The 19,315-nt window shown below is 35.6% G+C and overlaps 1 protein-coding gene across 7 annotated transcripts; it reads right to left on the reverse strand.

The window, feature by feature from the left end:
• Positions 1-205: 205 nt before the first annotated feature.
• LOC147383901 (putative cellulose synthase A catalytic subunit 8 [UDP-forming]) lies at positions 206-16,821 on the reverse strand. Of its 7 annotated transcripts, none has more exons than XM_086425205.1 (14): positions 16,381-16,506; positions 16,109-16,283; positions 14,223-14,443; positions 13,903-14,017; positions 13,627-13,807; positions 12,154-12,420; positions 11,549-11,894; positions 11,321-11,458; positions 10,455-10,580; positions 9,856-10,068; positions 9,011-9,275; positions 2,738-2,940; positions 1,999-2,349; positions 206-1,055 (listed from the first exon to the last, which is right to left on the reverse strand). In XM_086425205.1, exons 1-14 carry the CDS (start codon positions 16,402-16,404, stop codon positions 471-473), a joined length of 3,210 nt encoding a protein of 1,069 aa, XP_086281331.1. In that variant the 5' UTR covers positions 16,405-16,506; the 3' UTR covers positions 206-470. The 7 variants fall into 7 exon arrangements, with proteins under 7 accessions (XP_086281331.1, XP_086281330.1, XP_086281334.1 ...); XM_086425204.1 differs by having other exon boundaries at positions 16,109-16,289; XM_086425208.1 differs by lacking the exons at positions 9,856-10,068; positions 10,455-10,580 and adding an exon at positions 16,708-16,821 and having other exon boundaries at positions 16,109-16,289.
• Positions 16,822-19,315: the final 2,494 nt, after the last annotated feature.

Below are 19,315 nucleotides of genomic sequence, written 5' to 3' on the forward strand. Positions count from 1 at the left end.
AAAAGCTAATAATTGGTATCATCTTGGACCTACCAAGGCACTGAGGTTATACAACTCTCTAAATTCTCTAACTATGACGAATTAAAATAAAAAAAGAATACAAGAAAATAAAAAAAGTTAAAATCGAGGGAAATAATTACACTAAAGATACAAAATGAAATTCTTTATTTATGTACAAAGCGAAAGGTAAAGGAGCAGCCTCACCTAGCAGGCCCTTCTGAGCCAAAATTGAATATAAAATTTTATTGGTTCAACAAATAAAATAATGAATTATGAAAAAATAAAAAAATAAAAAAAACATGTTAAACCCTCCTATCTACAGATATACATATATATGCTTCACAATATATGTATTAAAAAAAGAGCTCAAATATTTATTTGAACTAAAAATCCCTTACCTCATAGCTATGCTCAATGAGGAAACATCACATTTTTCGTGGTGTTATAGTTATTTTGCCTTCATTTTTCTTCTAGCAGTTGATTCCACACTGTTGAATATCCGGGCCAGTGATCTGTGTCATGAAAGGATCGATCCGAACCCATAACAAAGAGAAGATGGAAGCAAGAAGAATCGACCACACAACTACGATTGTAGGTGTTCGGTTCTGGCGTCCCATCAAACCCTTTAGGAAAGGATAGAGGTGAACAATAACCCAAAAGGCAAAGAATAGCTTCCCAAAGAGGGGACCCCAAGATTGGTATCCACTGTTGATAGCATAGGAGATTCCAGCGACGACTCCAACCAGGTTGATTATGAGGAGAGTTGTTGGTGGGATGAGAAGAGTTGTCCATTTGAACATGTAAAGCTCGGTGAAATCTCCGTCCTCATCGGATGCCTTTGAAGTGACGGTGAAATTGGTGTCAATCCCTGCAAGGACTTTGAGCAGGCCTTGGAAAACAGCGAAGAGATGGGCTGAAACACCACCGATGACCCAAAACTGTTCATTTCTCCACCACTCGTCTATACCGACACCACTCCATCTCATCTCCAATATACCAGTGACAAAGATGGAAAGGAAGAGAGAGAGAAACCAAATACTAGCAATGTTACTGATCTGCAATGAGGAAAAAAACACCAAATAACGAGATTCATTAACACTCAACCCAATATTTTGGAGAAATAACTTGAAGGACAAGGCATAAAGTCAAGACAGTTTCAATCTACTAGAGTTTGCCTGTGGCTATGGCACAGTCATCCTTTTTGGGATTAAAGGGGTAAAAGAGGAAAGACAATAAATTTATAAGGCTATAGTTGGAAAAAGGGTAAAAGCAATAAAATTAGAGGGGCATTATTGGAAGAATCAGAATCTAGAGCAGTGTCCCGTTCCTATAGAATATGAATGATATCTACATGGCACATCTTGGTTGAAGTTTAAAACACATCGAACTCCTCACCAAGTTGTTTTCTATTTTGCATGCAGCACTATGTGCTTAATCTCCAACCAAGAGGTGCCAAGTAGAGACCATTCCTAGCTATAGGAACAGGACACCACTCTAGATCACGACTCTTTTTGCAAAAGATCAAGATCCAGAACGGTGTCTACGTGGCCCATTTTGGTTGGGGTTAGAAACACATTGGGTTCCTAAACATGCCGTTTTCTACATAGCACGCAGCCCAATGAGAAATATCAAACCAAAATGTGCAACATAGACACCGTTTGTTATTATAGAAACGGGACAACATTCTGGATCGTGACTCTGGAAAAGGGGGAGAAGAGGTTATTATTGGAAATGGAGTAAAAAAAGGTAAAAAAGTTGAAGGGTATTCTTAAAATGCAATAAAGTTGAGGGGTATTGTTGGAAAGGTGAATAGAGAGAAGGGGAATAAAGTTGAAATTGTTCCTCGAAATTCGTGGGGAGATTAAATCTCAACCCCTACTCATGGGGGTGATGATAAACATTGGAAAGTAAACCGTTGTGTTTTATTATATAGATATTTTTGGGTTCTCCAAAATAGCACTGAATAGTTTTCACGATGGGAGGGTACGTAGATAGTACCTGTGGAATAATAAATTTTCCAGTGAGTAAGCAGACAGCCGGTAATGTACAATATGCAAGAAGAGGAATGGCAGTGATTGGGTAAATGGTAGTGTTGATATATGCAAATCTCTCAAGCCATTTCAGTCTTCCACCATAACCATACCATATGGGGCAGTGACGGCTCAGAAGAATTTCAACAGAACCCAGAGCCCATCGAAGGACTTGATTGAGACGATCTGAAAGGTTAATAGGAGCGGACCCTTTAAAGGCTGGGGGGTGAGGCATACAGTAAATTGATCGCCAGCCACGTGCATGCATCTTGAATCCTGTAAGAATATCTTCTGTGACAGACCCATAGATCCATCCTATCTACAGAACCAAATTGCTTTGTCAGAAAAACTCTTTTTTTTTCTTCTTTTTTATTTTTGAGAGCTTCAATTGTCACACCAACGTTTGCTAATGCCACCCAAGATGTGTATTAATCCATTGGTGATTTACATATGATTTGGGGTGGCATTAGCAAAAGTTGGTGTGGCAATAGAATTGATAATGCTAGCATAAAGTAGAGATGGAGAAAAAGAAAAATGGCTAAAATTCACTAGATCCAAGGTGGATTCTATAAAATTGATAATAGAAGACTAAATGCATTAGAAAGTCATGATTATCCATTTAAAATGATTCTAGTAGCCAATTATCAAAGTCAATTAATAAAAGGAAATAAGGAAACCATAGCATCAAACAAAAGAAACCAGCATACCTCATTCCCCCAGTCTGTCTTGTCCTCATATCCACAACTGATAACATGGATAGCTTCTTTGAGGAGAGTCTCCGGATTGGCTGGCAGAGGAACACCACCATTTTCAAGAAGTGTAGAGGTGACAAAGACAGATGATTGACCAAACCTTTTCTCCAGGCTCATTTGCGACATGAGCAGTGACTTCTCATCATCAAATCCAATATCTGGTTTTGGAAATACATACAACAACAATCAGTAACTCGTCTCTTTTAATATATATATATATATATATAGATAGATAGGGTCAGGTTCCATTGACTCAGGAAATATGATTCAAAAAATAACACAAGCGCTTGACCATATAAACACAAAATCTAACTGTTGAGATTTTATGTGTGTATCTCAACAATACATATCCCGATGATACTCATCTCGAGGATAATTGTCAACCGTTAGCTTTTGCATTCGTATGGTCAAGATCTTGTCATATTTCTTGAGTCAATGGAACCCAACCCATATATAGGGATGGGTTCGATAGACAAAGTGTTTTGTCCTATATGGACTAAAAGTTTCGGAATGGCCTGATCTTTTGTGAGGATGATCTCTATGGTGAGGAGATCATCCTCACAAAAAATCAGCCCATTCTGAACTTTCTAACCCTAGTTTATAAGTTGAAGAATTGTGAACCATCAACTTTTACCATTAGTTTGTAACCACTTTTCGTGGGGTTTGGAATGGGCAGATTTTTGGTGAGGATGATCTCTATGATGAGGATGATCTATATATATAGGTATGTTGTAAGAGTCAATATAAAGTAAAATAAGGCATACAAATGTGAGCCATTGTGAAAATAATTTTCCATAGGTGATGATCAAGGGATGCGCAGCAAAAAAAAATCGGATAATAAGAAACATGGGGTGCAGATGACCATTCTCTGTACTAAAATTAAAATGAAGAAAAGCAAAAGAGATAATAAAGCGCTAAAACAAAAACAGAAAAACACAGTAAGCTAAAGTGGATCCTATAAAGCATACAATTCAACTTGATCCAATCTGTTCCTGATGTAATAAATCAGAAAAAAAAAAAAAAAATTCATGCACACTTCAAATGCTCAGAAGTTTCAAGGATATAGTATGTATCTCCATTTCTTCTCAGAACAGAAAGCATGTATGGAACAAAATTACTACATTTAAGATAAAATGGGCAAGGGAAGAAAACAAGAAAAAGAAATGTAGCAGGGAAGGGAGCCACGTGGCTCGTGTTGTAATCCTGTTGTGGGTCGCATGGAAAACTAGGAATGATGAAGTTCAATGATTAAATCCTGGGCCCTCGGATTCACGAGAAGTTTGAATTACTTATGCCCTTTGGACAAGGTCAAGAGATTGTGGACATGGAGTCCAGATTGCAGATTCACGGTAAAATCCTTCTACTCAGTAGTACACTTGTTTCCCAGATTTTAATTTCTAGCATCCTTTGTTTGAGGTTCTAAAATCCCTTCATATGATATAGTTTTGTCAACCGAACTATTTTCCTAGATAGGATCTAGCAGTGAATCATCTCATTACCAGTAAATGCATAATTTTCATTTTCTGCTTCATGTGTAAAGTTATTGGTAGATGTTAATGGCAAACGTATGAATCATCTTCTTTTTTATTACAACCTAACCCAGGAGGTTTGGAGCTCATTATTTTCCCAGTTTGAACTTATTGGACTATTTTGTGCTCTCATACTATAGCTCTATCTCCTTGGCATGCACATTGTAGAGATTGTTTCCTCTTGCAATCATTCAGACTATTTTTATGCAATAGGGTGTCCTCACCCCCTTTGGAAGTAGGACTAATCCCTGCGGATACACCCTGCCACTAAAGATAGGCGTATTGGGTAAAATCAAGGATGGGAAGACTCCATCATCTTTAATATTTGGAACAAGGTATTAAGTTTTGATTTCGATGTCTATTTCGATTGTCTGGAAATAGAAATATTTCGATCAGTATGGAAATTAATACAATTTTTGGAAATGACAGGAATATTGAGGAAAATTTCATTGATCTAGTAGGCATTAAAATAAACTCATTAAGTCATCAAAATACAATAAACCATCATGTGGAGTGTGAAATTGAAGATCAACAATACTTTTTACACATACGCGCAAGTATTGAGATTCCAACTGTGGAAATAAGAATAATAATGTTGCATTAACTACATACAACTTGAACTTGACATATAAAACACTGAAATGAAGAAACTATAGAGTATTGCATTCATGTGTTATTACATTTCTTTTATTTTTTGAATAAGCCTGAATAAATTGCTAACGTATCCAACTAATTAAAACATGACTCGTTGTGTGTGTGCTTATATAAATGCAATGTTGTTAAATAGCATGTGATGGTATATGCGACCAGCACATGCTGTTCACATATGTGATTTCGCACATGGCATATGTTGCAAGAAAGAAGGGGAAAAAATGCTAAAAAATCTGAAAAAATCTAAAAAGCTCTTTGAACTTGAATTCTTGATCAATCTTGATTCTTGAAAGTTGAATCTTGGTTCTTGATTTGAATACTTAAACCTTGATTCTTGAGTCGCTTTCTTTGTCTTTTAAGTCTTGAGAATTGAAAATGAGAGTGACTTGAGTTGAGAGTCTCAACTTGAGACGTGAAGTTTGTAATAATGTAGAGTAGAGAATAGAGATTAGAGAATGTTTATGTGAGAAATAAATGTATTATATAGTAGAAAATCTGAAAATGTAATGAGATTTAAGAATTGGAAGCTTTGTGAGAGTAAGAAAGAGATTAGAAGGTAAAAGAGATGTTGTAAAAGGAGTATGGGGGATAGAAGTGGCTGTTTATAAGAGAAAAGTATGTCTAAATTAATAAAATAAAATAAAAAAAAGTCATGCAGGAGTGACCTCAAGATTGTACCTCATACCACACGTCATTCAGTGAAAGTGTGTAGGACCATAAATGTTTTTTGACTCTTATGTCGATGAAGAGCATTTATGATTCCTGCACACTTCACATCAAGATGTGTGATATTGTAGGACATCTACAATTCTCGTTAGAGTTTTAGTAGAATTTTGATTTCTAATTCTAGTAGGATTTCAATTTCATAGTTATGTTAGGAATACAATTCCTAGTTAGTTTCTAATTTGTTTTTATTATTTAGACTCTAATTAGAAATGCTTAGAAGTATCCAAATTGAATTGCAATAAGATTAGAAAGTTGCTATTATGTTATAGATAGGTTAGGAATTAATTTTTAATATTTTAGTAAGATTCTAAGTTGTTATGATGGAGTTATCTATACAAGAAGCGTCAAATCTGAAAATTGATAATAATAAATAAATAAATTCTGATTTTTTTAAAGATTTCAGACCTTTTCCTCCTGTGAAATTTAGTAATTCTACCGGTTGAAGACAATGATCTTCTTTCTTGTTCATGATCATGATTTACTTCACACTCCACTACGTCAGATATGAGGTACGATCTTGAGGTCACTTCAGCATTATTCATATAACAAATATCGTGTCCAACAGTCATATTTCAAACCGTATGCCATCACACACACAAATATGACATTGCATATTGGCAGATAGTAAATTTTTGGGGTATGCTACTGTAGCATATGCAATTTTCACTTTGAAATTAGCATATGCGAATATGTGACCGCATTTGACAAGACAATAAGATGAAATAAATAACTAACTTATAATAATTCATTTCTATCAACAGGTGAAAGTTATATGCAATTTTTTACTAGTAAATATGCCTAATTTGATAATTTCGTGATGGAAATTGTGGAAATGGAAATATTTCGCAGAAATATGTCAAAACTTAATACTATGATTTGGAAGGAAATAAGATGGTGTTTTTTAGGGTTGACTTTTGATGGTACCCCATTGTTGCTAGAGAGGGATAATGTGTTGTATTTTTAGGTTTCTTCCCCTTAATGGGCCACCTTTACGTACGGGGTTGATTGTTTTGCGTGTTTAGTTTTTGTGTTCTTTATTTTTATTTCAATGTATCTTTGTTTTTGTTTTGTTTTGTTTCCTTCTAGGCAAGCAAGGTGGTTAGTAGTCAAAGTCAACAAGATTTGAACCTAGATAATGGGATCTACTCTCCACACCCCTTCACCAACTTAGCTAAGTTGGAACCTTCAACAATGTATTTATTACACTAGTTAAAAAAGACATTCTTATCCAGAGACGCTAAATTTTGGCCACTTAAGCTGGCTCAATAGAATTATATTTGTGTTTGTGTGCTCTTTCACATTTTAGAAATATATTTATATTATATTCATAAAAGTAGAAAAATTGGGTAAGACTCGACAATTTCCAATACGCAAGGAGATTATATGCACGCTAATTCTTGCAAAGGAATTCATTATTATTCATAATCCTTGATATGTTTAGAATATGTGTGCCCATCTTATAGCTCACTCTGTTGTATGACTATCCGTCTTATTTTACACTTCATTGAACTGAAAACTGATAGTAGATGCTTATTTCCATATAAAGAAGCTGTGTTTATCGAAATAAATCCTTAGAAATACTTAGATGGAGACAAATCATTGATACTGAGGGAACCCAGTGAATCAAATTTGACAACCAGCCAAGAGAAAATAAGTAAAAAAATCAGTCATTTCTGATATTTAATCCCCCACAATATCCCTCAAAACGCCTGTTATCAACCTGGCATGAAATCATGGTTCCTCAACCTCTATATGAAGTTTGTAGAGGGAGCACCAATCATTTCTAATTTCATGCAAAATTCAGATTACTAAATATTTCATCATTGGGAAATGTGGTGTGTGATAAAATAACACTTTAAAAATTTAAAAAAAAAAAAAAAAAGGTTTTGATTAACCATGGATCAATTGTATAAAATTAGAAATGAAAAAATAATAATAATCAGAAATTAAACTTTAAATATATATTTCAAATTCCATATATTGAATATTTTTTACGATAGAATGAAAACTACATAGAAGCATAACCCCAATAACAAACATGATTAAAAAAATTCTCCTACATCAATTCCATTGCTGACACTCTCTTGGGAAAAGAAAATAAAAAGATTACTTGTCTTGTTGCAAAATGTCACCCTTTAGTTAGATTTGTACACTGATCACATAATATTCTAGAAGCACTCATCCATTGCAAAGCTTAGATTAACCGTAGATCAATTGTGTCGTTTGTTGGCAACCAAAGGAAGGATTAAGGATTGGCTATCGTGTAAGGTACACAATTTATTTAGATTTTGTTTCTGTTGATTGAATGATTGTATCCCGGTCTCTTGGGGCACCCGAGAAGTCCTCGGGGCACGTGTAGTCCCCTTCCCCCACACACACCAGGTAATCAACCTTAATTTTTCTTCTAAGAAAGCATTCTTCATAAGAAAAGTGAAAACAAAAATGAATTCTAGTACTTTGGGTGTGCACACCACAAATGTCAAATCAATGGAATTTTCTTCTTAATGAAACACTTCTTTTTTTGGTTTTCATAGGTCCTTAATTTTAATTGTGTTCTCCTATGATTAGCTATGTCATGGTCATTGTTTGAAGGTTTACCAATGTCCTTGGTTGACATGGATGCGACTTCATGCAAAATGAGGGACAAACCCATTTGACTCAATAAAACTGTGTGCAAGTGCGTGTTTGTGTTTTCCAAGTCTTTTTTTTTATATAACGCATGGTATCCCACATCCCTTTTATTGGGTAGACTCCAAAATTGAAGTAGTGTTTAGATTTTTCTCCCCAAAAGTTGAGTCCACCCTTTCAAACCTTACTTTTCCGGCTTGATTACATATTCCCCTTTGTATGGCCCCAAAATACCAGTTATTTTTAAATGAACAAAATATGCTCATTTGCACGTAGTTAAGTGAATAATACTGCTATCACTCCTAGATTAATATAAGTGACCGAAATGCCCAGAACATGTTCTCTCCTATTTGATTGGTTCCAACGTGTATTAAAAGATCGTTATAAATCAAACGTGCGTGTGTTCAACACCATTAAACTTTCAGTAGAAATATCCTACATTTTAGAGAGAAAAAAAAAGGTCAAAGTGACCATGTTCATCATCATTTTGGGTGTCTAATTTTTTTTCCCAGAGTTCAAGATATCAAGTTCTCTACAATCAACATTTTATTCCTTTTCTTTGGGGGGAAATCAAGGTTTAAATTCAAAGAAATTGGAATATCTAATGTCAAGAATCCTCTTTGACATGACTTCGGGCTGTTTTAACTGGTAGAGCCATGAGAAAAAAAAAAATGAGAAAGTTTAATAGCCATACCTTCCACTCCCTCTTCAATATCTTCTAGATTGAAAATTAGTAAAGTTGGATCCATGTGCTTGCTCAATTTCTTCTTGTCTGAGCTTCTTTTACAAGACTTCGGAATGTTCTTCCATGATCCACTGAAGCATGTAGAGAACATACCCGGTTTCTTATGTTTAGGCTTGAGAGGGGGCTCGTAACCATATAAAGCCATTCTGTTGAAGACGCAGCCTGTACCCACATAAACAGGACCTTGGATCCCATCTAAGCCTCTTAAATTGATCTAAGCTCCACAAGAAAAAGAACCCAATCAGAAAAACTAGCAAACTAAATAAAATCAGAGCCAATTTGGTAAAATGTTCTGCAAATAGGAAATTTTAGCTATGAACCTTCTCACAACCATCATGCGTACAAAAAAGGTTATTTTAGAAACACCACCCTGTTAAATTGGTGATATTAGGTTTACCCCCTTGAACATAAGTCAAGGTAGCTTTTTCTTGATGATTTAACAGTGAAATATTGATTTTTTTTTCCTAATTTTTATTTGGTAATTCAAGTATTTGAAGAGAATCTTGACAAAAATCAAAATTTCAATGTTAAATCATCGAGAAAACACAACATTGACTTACGATCAAGGGGGGTAAACCTAATCTTGTATTTTGCAAGGGGGTAAACCTAATATCACCAATTTAACAGGGACGTATTTCTAAAATACTCAAAAAAAAAAAAAAAGCAACATATTTTTAAGACACTTTACAAGCAACGAATACTACAATCTACGAGCACATTACCAGACGCAGAATATAATAAAGTAAACAAATAAGGGAACAAAAATGAACTCTGAAAAGGGCGACAGGACTTACATCAAAGAAAACAGTATTCCGGTTGGCATAACGATCATTCTTATCAATACCATCAAATCTTTGAGGAAATTGAACATAACACACTGATTTCCCAAGGTTTGGATCCATTAAGAAACACATAGCTTCCCTCAATGCTTTGCTGTTGTTGATGTAGTGGTCACAATCAAGATTCAATAGGTAGGGGCCATTAGTAAGGACAGCTGAGACACGAACCTGTTGAGGGAGGGGTAAAGTGACTATTAGGGCATAAATATGACTATCTATATAATAAAACACAACAGTAGAGCCCACTTTTGTGGGGGACAAACTTCCATCTAGCTTGGATAAACATTCCATCCAACAACAATTTTTGTGGGGCACACATTATTGCCTTCTCTTTTCACCCTCTAATTTTACCATATTTCCTCCATTACTCCTTTAACCCACTTTATTGTTTTTTCATCTTTTACCCCTTAACCTCAAAATTTTTTAATAATACCTCCTAACTTTATTCTTTTCCATTTTTACCCCTTTAATCCCAAAGAGGATGCCCATGCCGTAGGCACGGGTGAACACTAGTTTATGAATAAGCTTTGATCTGCGATTGCTTAACTACTTACAAGTGCATTCATTGCACCAGCCTTCTTGTGATGTTGGAAGCCTGGACGCTTCTCACGAGACACATAGACTAACCGTGGCAGCTCATTCCCCTCAGTGTCAAGTCCTCCACTATGACCCAAGAAAACCTGCATATAATGAAGATATGTTCAACTTGAGAACAAAATGATGCCGATAGGAGCAAGTCACCGATTTTTCTTTTCTTTTTCTTGATAGGAAAGGAGGTGAAGGCAAAGAAAGTCAAAGAAATCGGCCTGCTTTGAGATCAAGAATGCACATTACAGTGGAGGAAAAGTAACAAAAATACAAATGTGGAAAACTTAAAAAATAGAGAGCTGCTATTAGAACCCCAACTTTTACTTATTACACCACAATTAAAGATTAAAACACACTATTCAAACATTGCAAAGGTTTGGCTCAAGTTATTGCCTCAATATTACAAAACATTGTAGCACTCATTTAAACAATTTCGGTAGTTGTTTACAATTAGGATTAGGCGTGTATAAAATCCTAAACCTAAAAATTAGAAATCTAGCCATAAAATAGAAAGAGCTTCTATTTGCACCCAACTTTTACTAATTCTCAATCATTTACTTTTTTATTTTTAATTTGAGTGTGGTAAGTAAAAAAGTTGGGCTGCCAATAGCAGTTGTCAAAAAATAAGCATACATTTAACAGAAAAAGAAAATCAAGTGTGAGGCAATTATGTATTACATGCACAACATCATCTTTATATTGGGAAATATAATGGAAGTACATGAGATATTCATCGAGGAAAGTAATATTTGAAACACATATCCCAAATATTAAGGTACTACCGAGTCATGTTCGGCTCAGTTTGATTCTATGGGGGGAAAATAGGACAAACCTGGATCATTCCTGGATGATCTCTTGTGTTATTTCCTGGCCATGGTGTACCGTCCTGCATGATCCATCCTTCATCAGGAATTTCTTGTGCCTTTGCAACCAACACATTAACACGAACTTTAAACTCCTCATATTCTCTCTGCAATATAATCCATGACAATAACATTATATATGGCCAGGAGAACAAAAAGATAATTAATAACTTAGATAAAAATACAAATCCACCAACCTTCATGGCTCTCCGATCTTTGACAAATGATGGATGAACTTTATCTTTCAAGTAGTTGATCTTCTGTGTGAAGTAAAATTCTGGAGCCCGGGGTTCAATGCTGTATTTCTTGCAGAAAGAAACCCATTTCCTAGCAAATTCTGAAGTTTCGGACAGAGCTTCAAATGTCAACATGGAAGCTCCATCATCAGAGACATAACAAGAGACCTTGTCAACCGGGTAATCCACTGCAAGGATTGATAGCACTGTATTGGCAGTCACAAGAGGAGGCTCCTTTAAAGGGTCAACAGTACTAACGAAGATATCAACATCAGCCAGCTGTGATGGCTCACCTTCTTGGTCATATCTGTTTTTTATATTAACTTTCAATTAAAATCAGAAAATGCAGGAAAAGGAAACACATCCAACAGGAAGCAGGTAGGGCTTAAATGAGATGGGTTTGGGCTGGATCTGAGTATTATATCCATATCCAGGACCGAATTTTCATTTGGATTCCAATCACTCAGATTTCAGATAAAATCCGGCCCATTTTATGCCCTAGATGCAGGCAATCTAGAGGTGTAAATACAACAAATGAATCACATACGAATGAATTCGTAACTTACCTTAGAGAAAGTCTATCAAGATATGTCTCACGATTTACTGGGAGCCATTTAGGGAACTGATCTAATATCCACGATATTGCAAACCATATCTCACATATCACAGATATCAACCACAAAGCATAGGCATTGGGCACTGGATTTGTTATACGGTAGTGCAGGAAAATGGAGAGAATAATAAGCCGTAGAACAATGACCATCCTATATGGGTTAATCCTTGAAGAAGGAATAGAGACCTTTCTTGAAAGTGGCTGCCGTGCTTCTTCATTCCTGCAAACAAAGAATAATTCAACAAATGAAATTAGCCCCATTTTTCTTTGAAATAAATAAAGCGCATAAATGGGTTTCACCAACGCATGGTACTAAATTAACACCTATTCTTGTGCAAGAAAACCAGATAATTTCTAAACAAAGTCTGCACTTTCTTTTCAGAACAGTGTGCTGATCATCGTCACAAACTCCTCAGAAAAAAGAAGAAAAAATCGTAAAATTTCTTGAATTAGGGATTAGCCAATTAAATCAGCAAATTGACGAATTAATAGATGATTCCTCATTAATCGTGGAACATGGAAACATTTTTACCCTTCACCTTCAATTTTTTTTCTTTTTGCAACATTCAAACATCAAAAAGAAGATATGTGTTTAGAGAGGTTTGAAATGATGGGTAAGAAATCCAAAAACCTATTTTGTATAATCTTCGAAATTTTGCCAATTTTTTTTGTACGTAACTTTCCCAAATTTATCTGAATTAACCAAACTGAACCCCCAGTAAATAATTACCAAATTCGAACTTTGCTATGATGGTGCTGAGATGATCTTAATAGGAAGCATCTGATATTTGTTGGGTTTTCCTCTTTGGAAGCATGCACCCGGGCACCTTCTACGAGAAAGTAAATTAAAATATAACAGTTGAGATAATTTTATCAACTATCCAAGAAAACAATAACAACCCTGAGCCTTTCTTTCCACAAAATATTGAAAACCAAAATTTAACCAAAAAGGGAATAAAAAACTCAAGGTACCCAATAACATTCATGGTTTCAAATCTTGGTTTGACGTCACGTCTCATCCATGGAGACCGAGTTGACTCGTCTCAGACGAGTCAACTCATCTCAGACAAGATAAAGCAATTAACTCGGTTTACAATTATCTATTCATGAATATTTATATAAAAATAATTATAAATATTTTATGAAATAGGGAAGATTGGAAGATGTTTAATCATAAATTCATATTTTATTTAGATAATAAATATTGAAATTCTAAAAAAAGTTAATTATTTTAAGTAAAATATGCAAAATTCCGGAAAACTCGGCCAAGATTTCAAAAATATCATCCAAGTCATATTGTTTATCTCGTGAGATATGTGAATCCTGAGACACCGTGTAAGTCCAGCTCGTTGACGAACGATACCAAGATGACTCGGGCAAGTCGTCTCGGACAAGATTTAAAACCATGATCACATTGCTGACTTACAGTAATGAATCATCCATAACCATATCGGTACTGGAAACTTCTGAAGTGTCATGACTAGTGTTCATCGAAACTATATTCTTCTCCTGATTCGCCTTCCAGTTATCAAAGTCCTCTTTCCAGGCTACATTGCCAAATATCGGTGAACCAAACTCCCTCGCAGGATCTACAAATCTAATATCAGCTGCAAAAATTGTGAACCCCACAAGTTTCAGTCAGTTTATATCAAAAGACGACAATAAACAAATAACCAACAAGTTTCAGACGCAAATTACACACGTGACTGATTGACATCAGCTGCATATAGAAGTGGATGCATAGGCTTTCCGACTCCCGCTTCAGGAGATGCCATCGAAAGACATTCGGGAGATGATGATGATAACTCACTCGACACCTGAAAAATCATATTGACCAACAAAAGACTTATACCAGTCGAAAATTCACAATGAGATATTCTATTGCCACACCTACTTTTGCTCAAGCCACCAAATTAGCACACATCTTGGGTTGGCATTAGCAAAAGTTGGTGTGGCAATAGAAGCTCTCTTTCACAATACATGAGGGAAAATACATACCACCTAAGCAACTAATGGACCTACCTCATGGCCATTGGTGGGCGAAGGAATATGGTTATGAGAAACCTCTTTACCATAGTCCGAAGCACCGACATCCTCCCCACGTTCATAGGCCATATGCCAGCTCAGTATACGCTCAGTGATCTTCTGCTTCTGGTCTTGATTTCCAGAAGAATAATTGAAATCAGTGGCCAAATCATCGGCGTTGCCGACGTCCACTTCATATCCATGAATAGGAGGGCTTCCTAGAATTCAACAATAGAACAGCATATTATCATTTCTTACTTAATTTGTAAATATACCCAACAAACAGCAACTATAACTATAATCACAAAATTCTCTGATTTTTTCCAAAAGTGTAAAATTCTCAAAATAAGGGCCTAGCGGATTAAATCGATGATTTATCGATTAATTGCTGAATATGGTAAAATTTTTACTCTTCACCCTCAAAATTTTATTTATTTTATTTTCTTCATCTTACCAAATTCTGTCTTGTCCTAGTTCTTGGAGTGGAGCAATAATGTGCTTTCTAACAGGAAAAGGTATTTGTGGTCCATCCTTCTGCTTGTGATATGAAGGAGGCTTTCAAAGGAGAGAAATAGAAGAGTCTTTTAAGGAAAGGAGAAATCAGTTTATGAAGTAATCCTGGATATCACGGGGCCTATTCTTTTGGTGCAAACTAAGCAAGATTTTTGAAGGTCTTTGCTTTGAGGATTTTGTGTTCAAATGGGAAGAACTGCACTCTTAGAGTTGTTAAGAGTGTTGTGTGGTGGTGTGTTTTAGTTTTTTCGTGTTGTTTTCTTTTATGTCTTTGTGAATTTTTCGTCCTTTTTTTTTACTTGATTAATAAATTTACACTAATCAAAACAAAAAAAAATTACTATTTTCTTCAACATTCACATCTCAAGAACAAGATAGGGTTTTTAGAGAGGTTGAGGATGATGGGTCTTGGTAAGAAACCCAAAAAACATTATTTGTGTTAAAACCCATGGGCCTAACTCATCCTTGAAAACTGGCTTGCAAGGAAAGGGTTGCCCCCGCTTTATACATCGCACATCCCAATAGTACCCAGGCAATGTGGGACTATTCTAACACTCCCCCTCAGTGCCAAGACTGGAGACACTCGTCTCTCCCCCTCCACGCAGGGCTGGAGATACTAACCCAACCCATCCTTGAGGTACACCCACTATGATACCACATTAAAGCCCATGGGCTCATCCTTGAAAACCGGCTTGCAAGGAGAGGGCTGCCCCCGCTTTATACATTGCACTTCCCAATAGTACCCAGGTGATGTGCGACTATTCTAACAATTTGAATATTCTGTATTTTGTTAACAGACTACAGATTAGATTGACGATTCATTGATTAATTGCTGAACATGGTTACATTTTTACCCTTCTCCCTCAATATTTATTTTCTTCAACATTCAAATCTCAAGAACAAGATAGGGTTCTTAACGAGGTTGAAGATGATGGGTTTTGGGTAAGAAACCCCACAAAACATAATTTGTATATTCCCTATTTTGTTTAAGAAACTTTCCCAAATTAATCCAAATTGAAACCCTGAATAATTACTGAATTAGAACTTGGTTACTATGATTATAAGTTTTAACAATGATAATCACATGTGACGTAAATCAACTAATTGCTGTATACGGTAACATATTTACTCTTCACCCTCAAAATTTTATTTTCTTCAACATTCAAATCTAAAGAACAAGATAGGGTTTTTACCCTTTAGAGGGGTTGAAAAATGATGGGTTTTTTACCAAAACCCAAGAAACATTATTCTTGTATTCCCTATTTTGTTTAGGAAACTTTCCCAAATTTATCCGAATTGAAACTCGGAATAAACACTGAACTCGAACTTGGTTACCATGATTATAACAATGAGAATCACATTTGAAAAACCTTTGTGACGCTTGTATCTGGTTTGGCATTGAGGGCAAGACTGGTTCCCATATTTTCTCTTGTACTCGTAACACGGCCTACAAACGGGAAATGCACAGATATTGCAGGCAACGAAGAGTTCTCCATCTACAGTTGTCCCAACGTTCCCACTACACATCTCGCAGACCTGACTTTCCTGGTGCTTTAAAGGTTTTGGCCGAAGAAAATGTTATAATTTCTCATCAAAATTAAAAGGTTAAAACTTAAAAATTGTACTAGAGTTGAACACTAACCCCTGCATCTCTGTTCGCCTCCATTAGCAATTAAATCTCAGAGAAGTCTACAGTTAGGGCATTTGACATCCAACAATGCTTCAAAAACTTTTTTTTTTCTCACTGTTTCATCTTGAGATCAAACACCTGAAAAGAAAGACTGAAAATCAGATATCCACAATTTTAACTAATCTACTATCACAGTCACAGAGAGATAATCGATCCACTGTTAGATCTACAAAACAAAGGAATTACTACCTCAAAAAAAAAACACATTTTTCTAGGCTTCCAGAATATCAAAATCACACAAACAGTAAAGAGATAGAAAGATTCATGCAGATAAATTACCTCTAAAAAAAAGTTTTTTAAGATAATCGACTTGACAAGAATAAAAGTTAGAAAACGAGAATCAAACAAAGTTCAGATTTTTATTTTTCTATACGGTAAGAATCAAAAGAAACCCTAACTTCACTACACCGTGTGACCGTGTCATAGAATTTTATAGTCAGTACCTCAGTGATAGTGTCACCCACGTGTTGCAAGATTGTTTCGATGTTGAACATTTCGTAATCTATACTTCGGAAGCGGATCCTCTATGGCACCCAGGAGCACAGATTCAACAGATAAGAGAGCGCCACATCAGCCATAAAATTAGATACATGGTTTTAAAATTCGGTTTCACGTCTCGTCTCATCTCATCTCATCTAGGCCCGATATGGAGTCATCTCAGATGAGTTTTTTAATACATTTGAGACTTCTCATAAGACAAATCAAAAAATTAAACATGAGTCCTAAATCTCGATCAAAAAATGACTTTGTAAGTTGGTCTCATTCAGCTCTAATACCGAGTTAACTTGGACGATACATCTCAATCTAGAACGAGTTTAAAAACCATGATTAGATCCCAGCAATTCATTTCAAAGACATGGATATGAAAGAGAAAACTGTTTTTTTTTTTTTTAAATTAGATCTAACTAATGAACGTAGGACTTTCTGAGGGGGGTGGTGCGTGTGACCGTGGGATTAGTCCCACCTGAAGTGTGGGGATACTCACGATATCCCAAAACAAAAAAAAAAGGCTGAGATGTTAGTGTTTTTTTTTTTTTTTCTTCTAAGATAACTCTCCCTCATCCATTGGATCTGTGCTACAGAGGATCCACTTCCCTCTACTTTCTACAAGAATCGTGCTGGTGTGACTATGCTAGACATTGTGTTTTACACTGCACTAATGTGGATGTGTTCACAAAACTAGGATTGGCAATGACCCGGTTGTTATCCAAAATCTAAATTGATTCGATCAAATTTGGATCAATTTCGGATTAATGTCAATCTGATCCAATGAAAACTCAATCCAATCATTTCTCTAATAAAACCCCATTTTAACACCTTTATCTCCGACTTTTATGTGAAAAGAAAATATCCTAAAAATTAGGGGTGCAACTTGGTTTGGTTTGGTTCAGTTTGAAGTTAAATTGGAACCGAACCAACATAGGTCAGTTCCACTAAATAAGAATCAGAACCGAATCAAATTCCATTGAAACCAAACTAAAGTCGGTTTGGTTCGGTTCTATGGATTTCCAATATTCTATAAATTGTAAGTAATATTGTTTAATGAAAAAATAAACATAAAATTTTATACAATAATCATTAATCTATCCATAAAAATCACTTATATATGTCATGACTCCTAAAATAATTTATATATATATATTGTGTAGGGGTTCGGTTCTATACAAACTTGATCCAAAAATCGAATCAAATTGATCAGTTCTTCATTTTCATAACTCGGAATCAAACCGCTACTTATTCCAAATTAAATCAAACCACTCCAAAAATATCAGTTTGGTTTGATTATTGATTCGAATCGGACCAAATTGCACCTCTACTAAAACCCATCGCACCAATAAAAAAAAATTGGAACACATCATGTATCACCTCTCCACTCTAGGAGTTGGAGAAAATAGACGTTTTCAAAGGCATATTGAAGACCTGTTCTATTTCAAATCATCATGATTTTCTCCGTACATCTATAAACACCTTTTCCACTCACAAACAAGTCACTCTTCCCAAAGTAGTCCTTGAGAATCTTTTCTTGTGAGGTTGGTTTGGGTAAGAAAACCTTTTGTTCTAGATGAGTTGATCAGGTAAGTCTGGCTATGGACGGGTTTGGCATGCCAATTGCCGCCATTGTTCACTACTCCACCTCTTTATCCCCCTTTCTCTGTCCATCTCTCTCTCCTTCTCTCTTTCTCTTTTATAAAGGTTTAATGGTGTGTCTTATTCCACCTCAACTAGAAACCCTCTCTCTCGCAAACCCCTAAATCCAACTTGTTAAAATAATAATAAAAGTTTATGGTTTTGGATTGGATCGGATCGTCTTTGGGTTAAGTGAAATCTTAATCGGATCAGATTTGATTCAATAATTTTTTAATCCGATCAGATCGGTTCAGGTCTAGATAAGAAGGTAAAGATTTCGGATCGATGTTGATTTGACACAAATCCGGTACCAAACCGATCCAAACCCTACACAAAACCCATAAATGGAAAAGCATCTATGATTCCGTGCATGCATTCACGTCAGTGCAGGGTGAAACGAAGTATCTAAGTCTAAGACCCATCAATGGTGATTTTAAAATGTAGATAGAATCAGTTTAATTTCTAAAGTACTAACCTATCCCTAATGTATACAAATATAGTTTCTTTGACATTTTGTTGAATGTATATATACTTAGTCCCTTGCTTCAACTTCAAAAATCCACGCATCATACGAATCACATCATGTACATCGCGTATCTCGATGTTATTTCTTATCTTTCTCAAACTCATCTAATTGGGTCCACCTCATGCTCTTGGTTTTAAAACTCATCCAAGATCGAGACGACTCATCTTATTCATCTCCAATGAGACGGATTGATAAGTCATCTCAAATCTGACGTGTCTATGTCATTCTTGAACA

Source organism: Akebia trifoliata, chromosome 15 (assembly GCF_017979445.1).
Source record: "Akebia trifoliata isolate Shusen 1 chromosome 15, ASM1797944v1, whole genome shotgun sequence".
NCBI lineage: Eukaryota > Viridiplantae > Streptophyta > Magnoliopsida > Ranunculales > Lardizabalaceae > Akebia > Akebia trifoliata.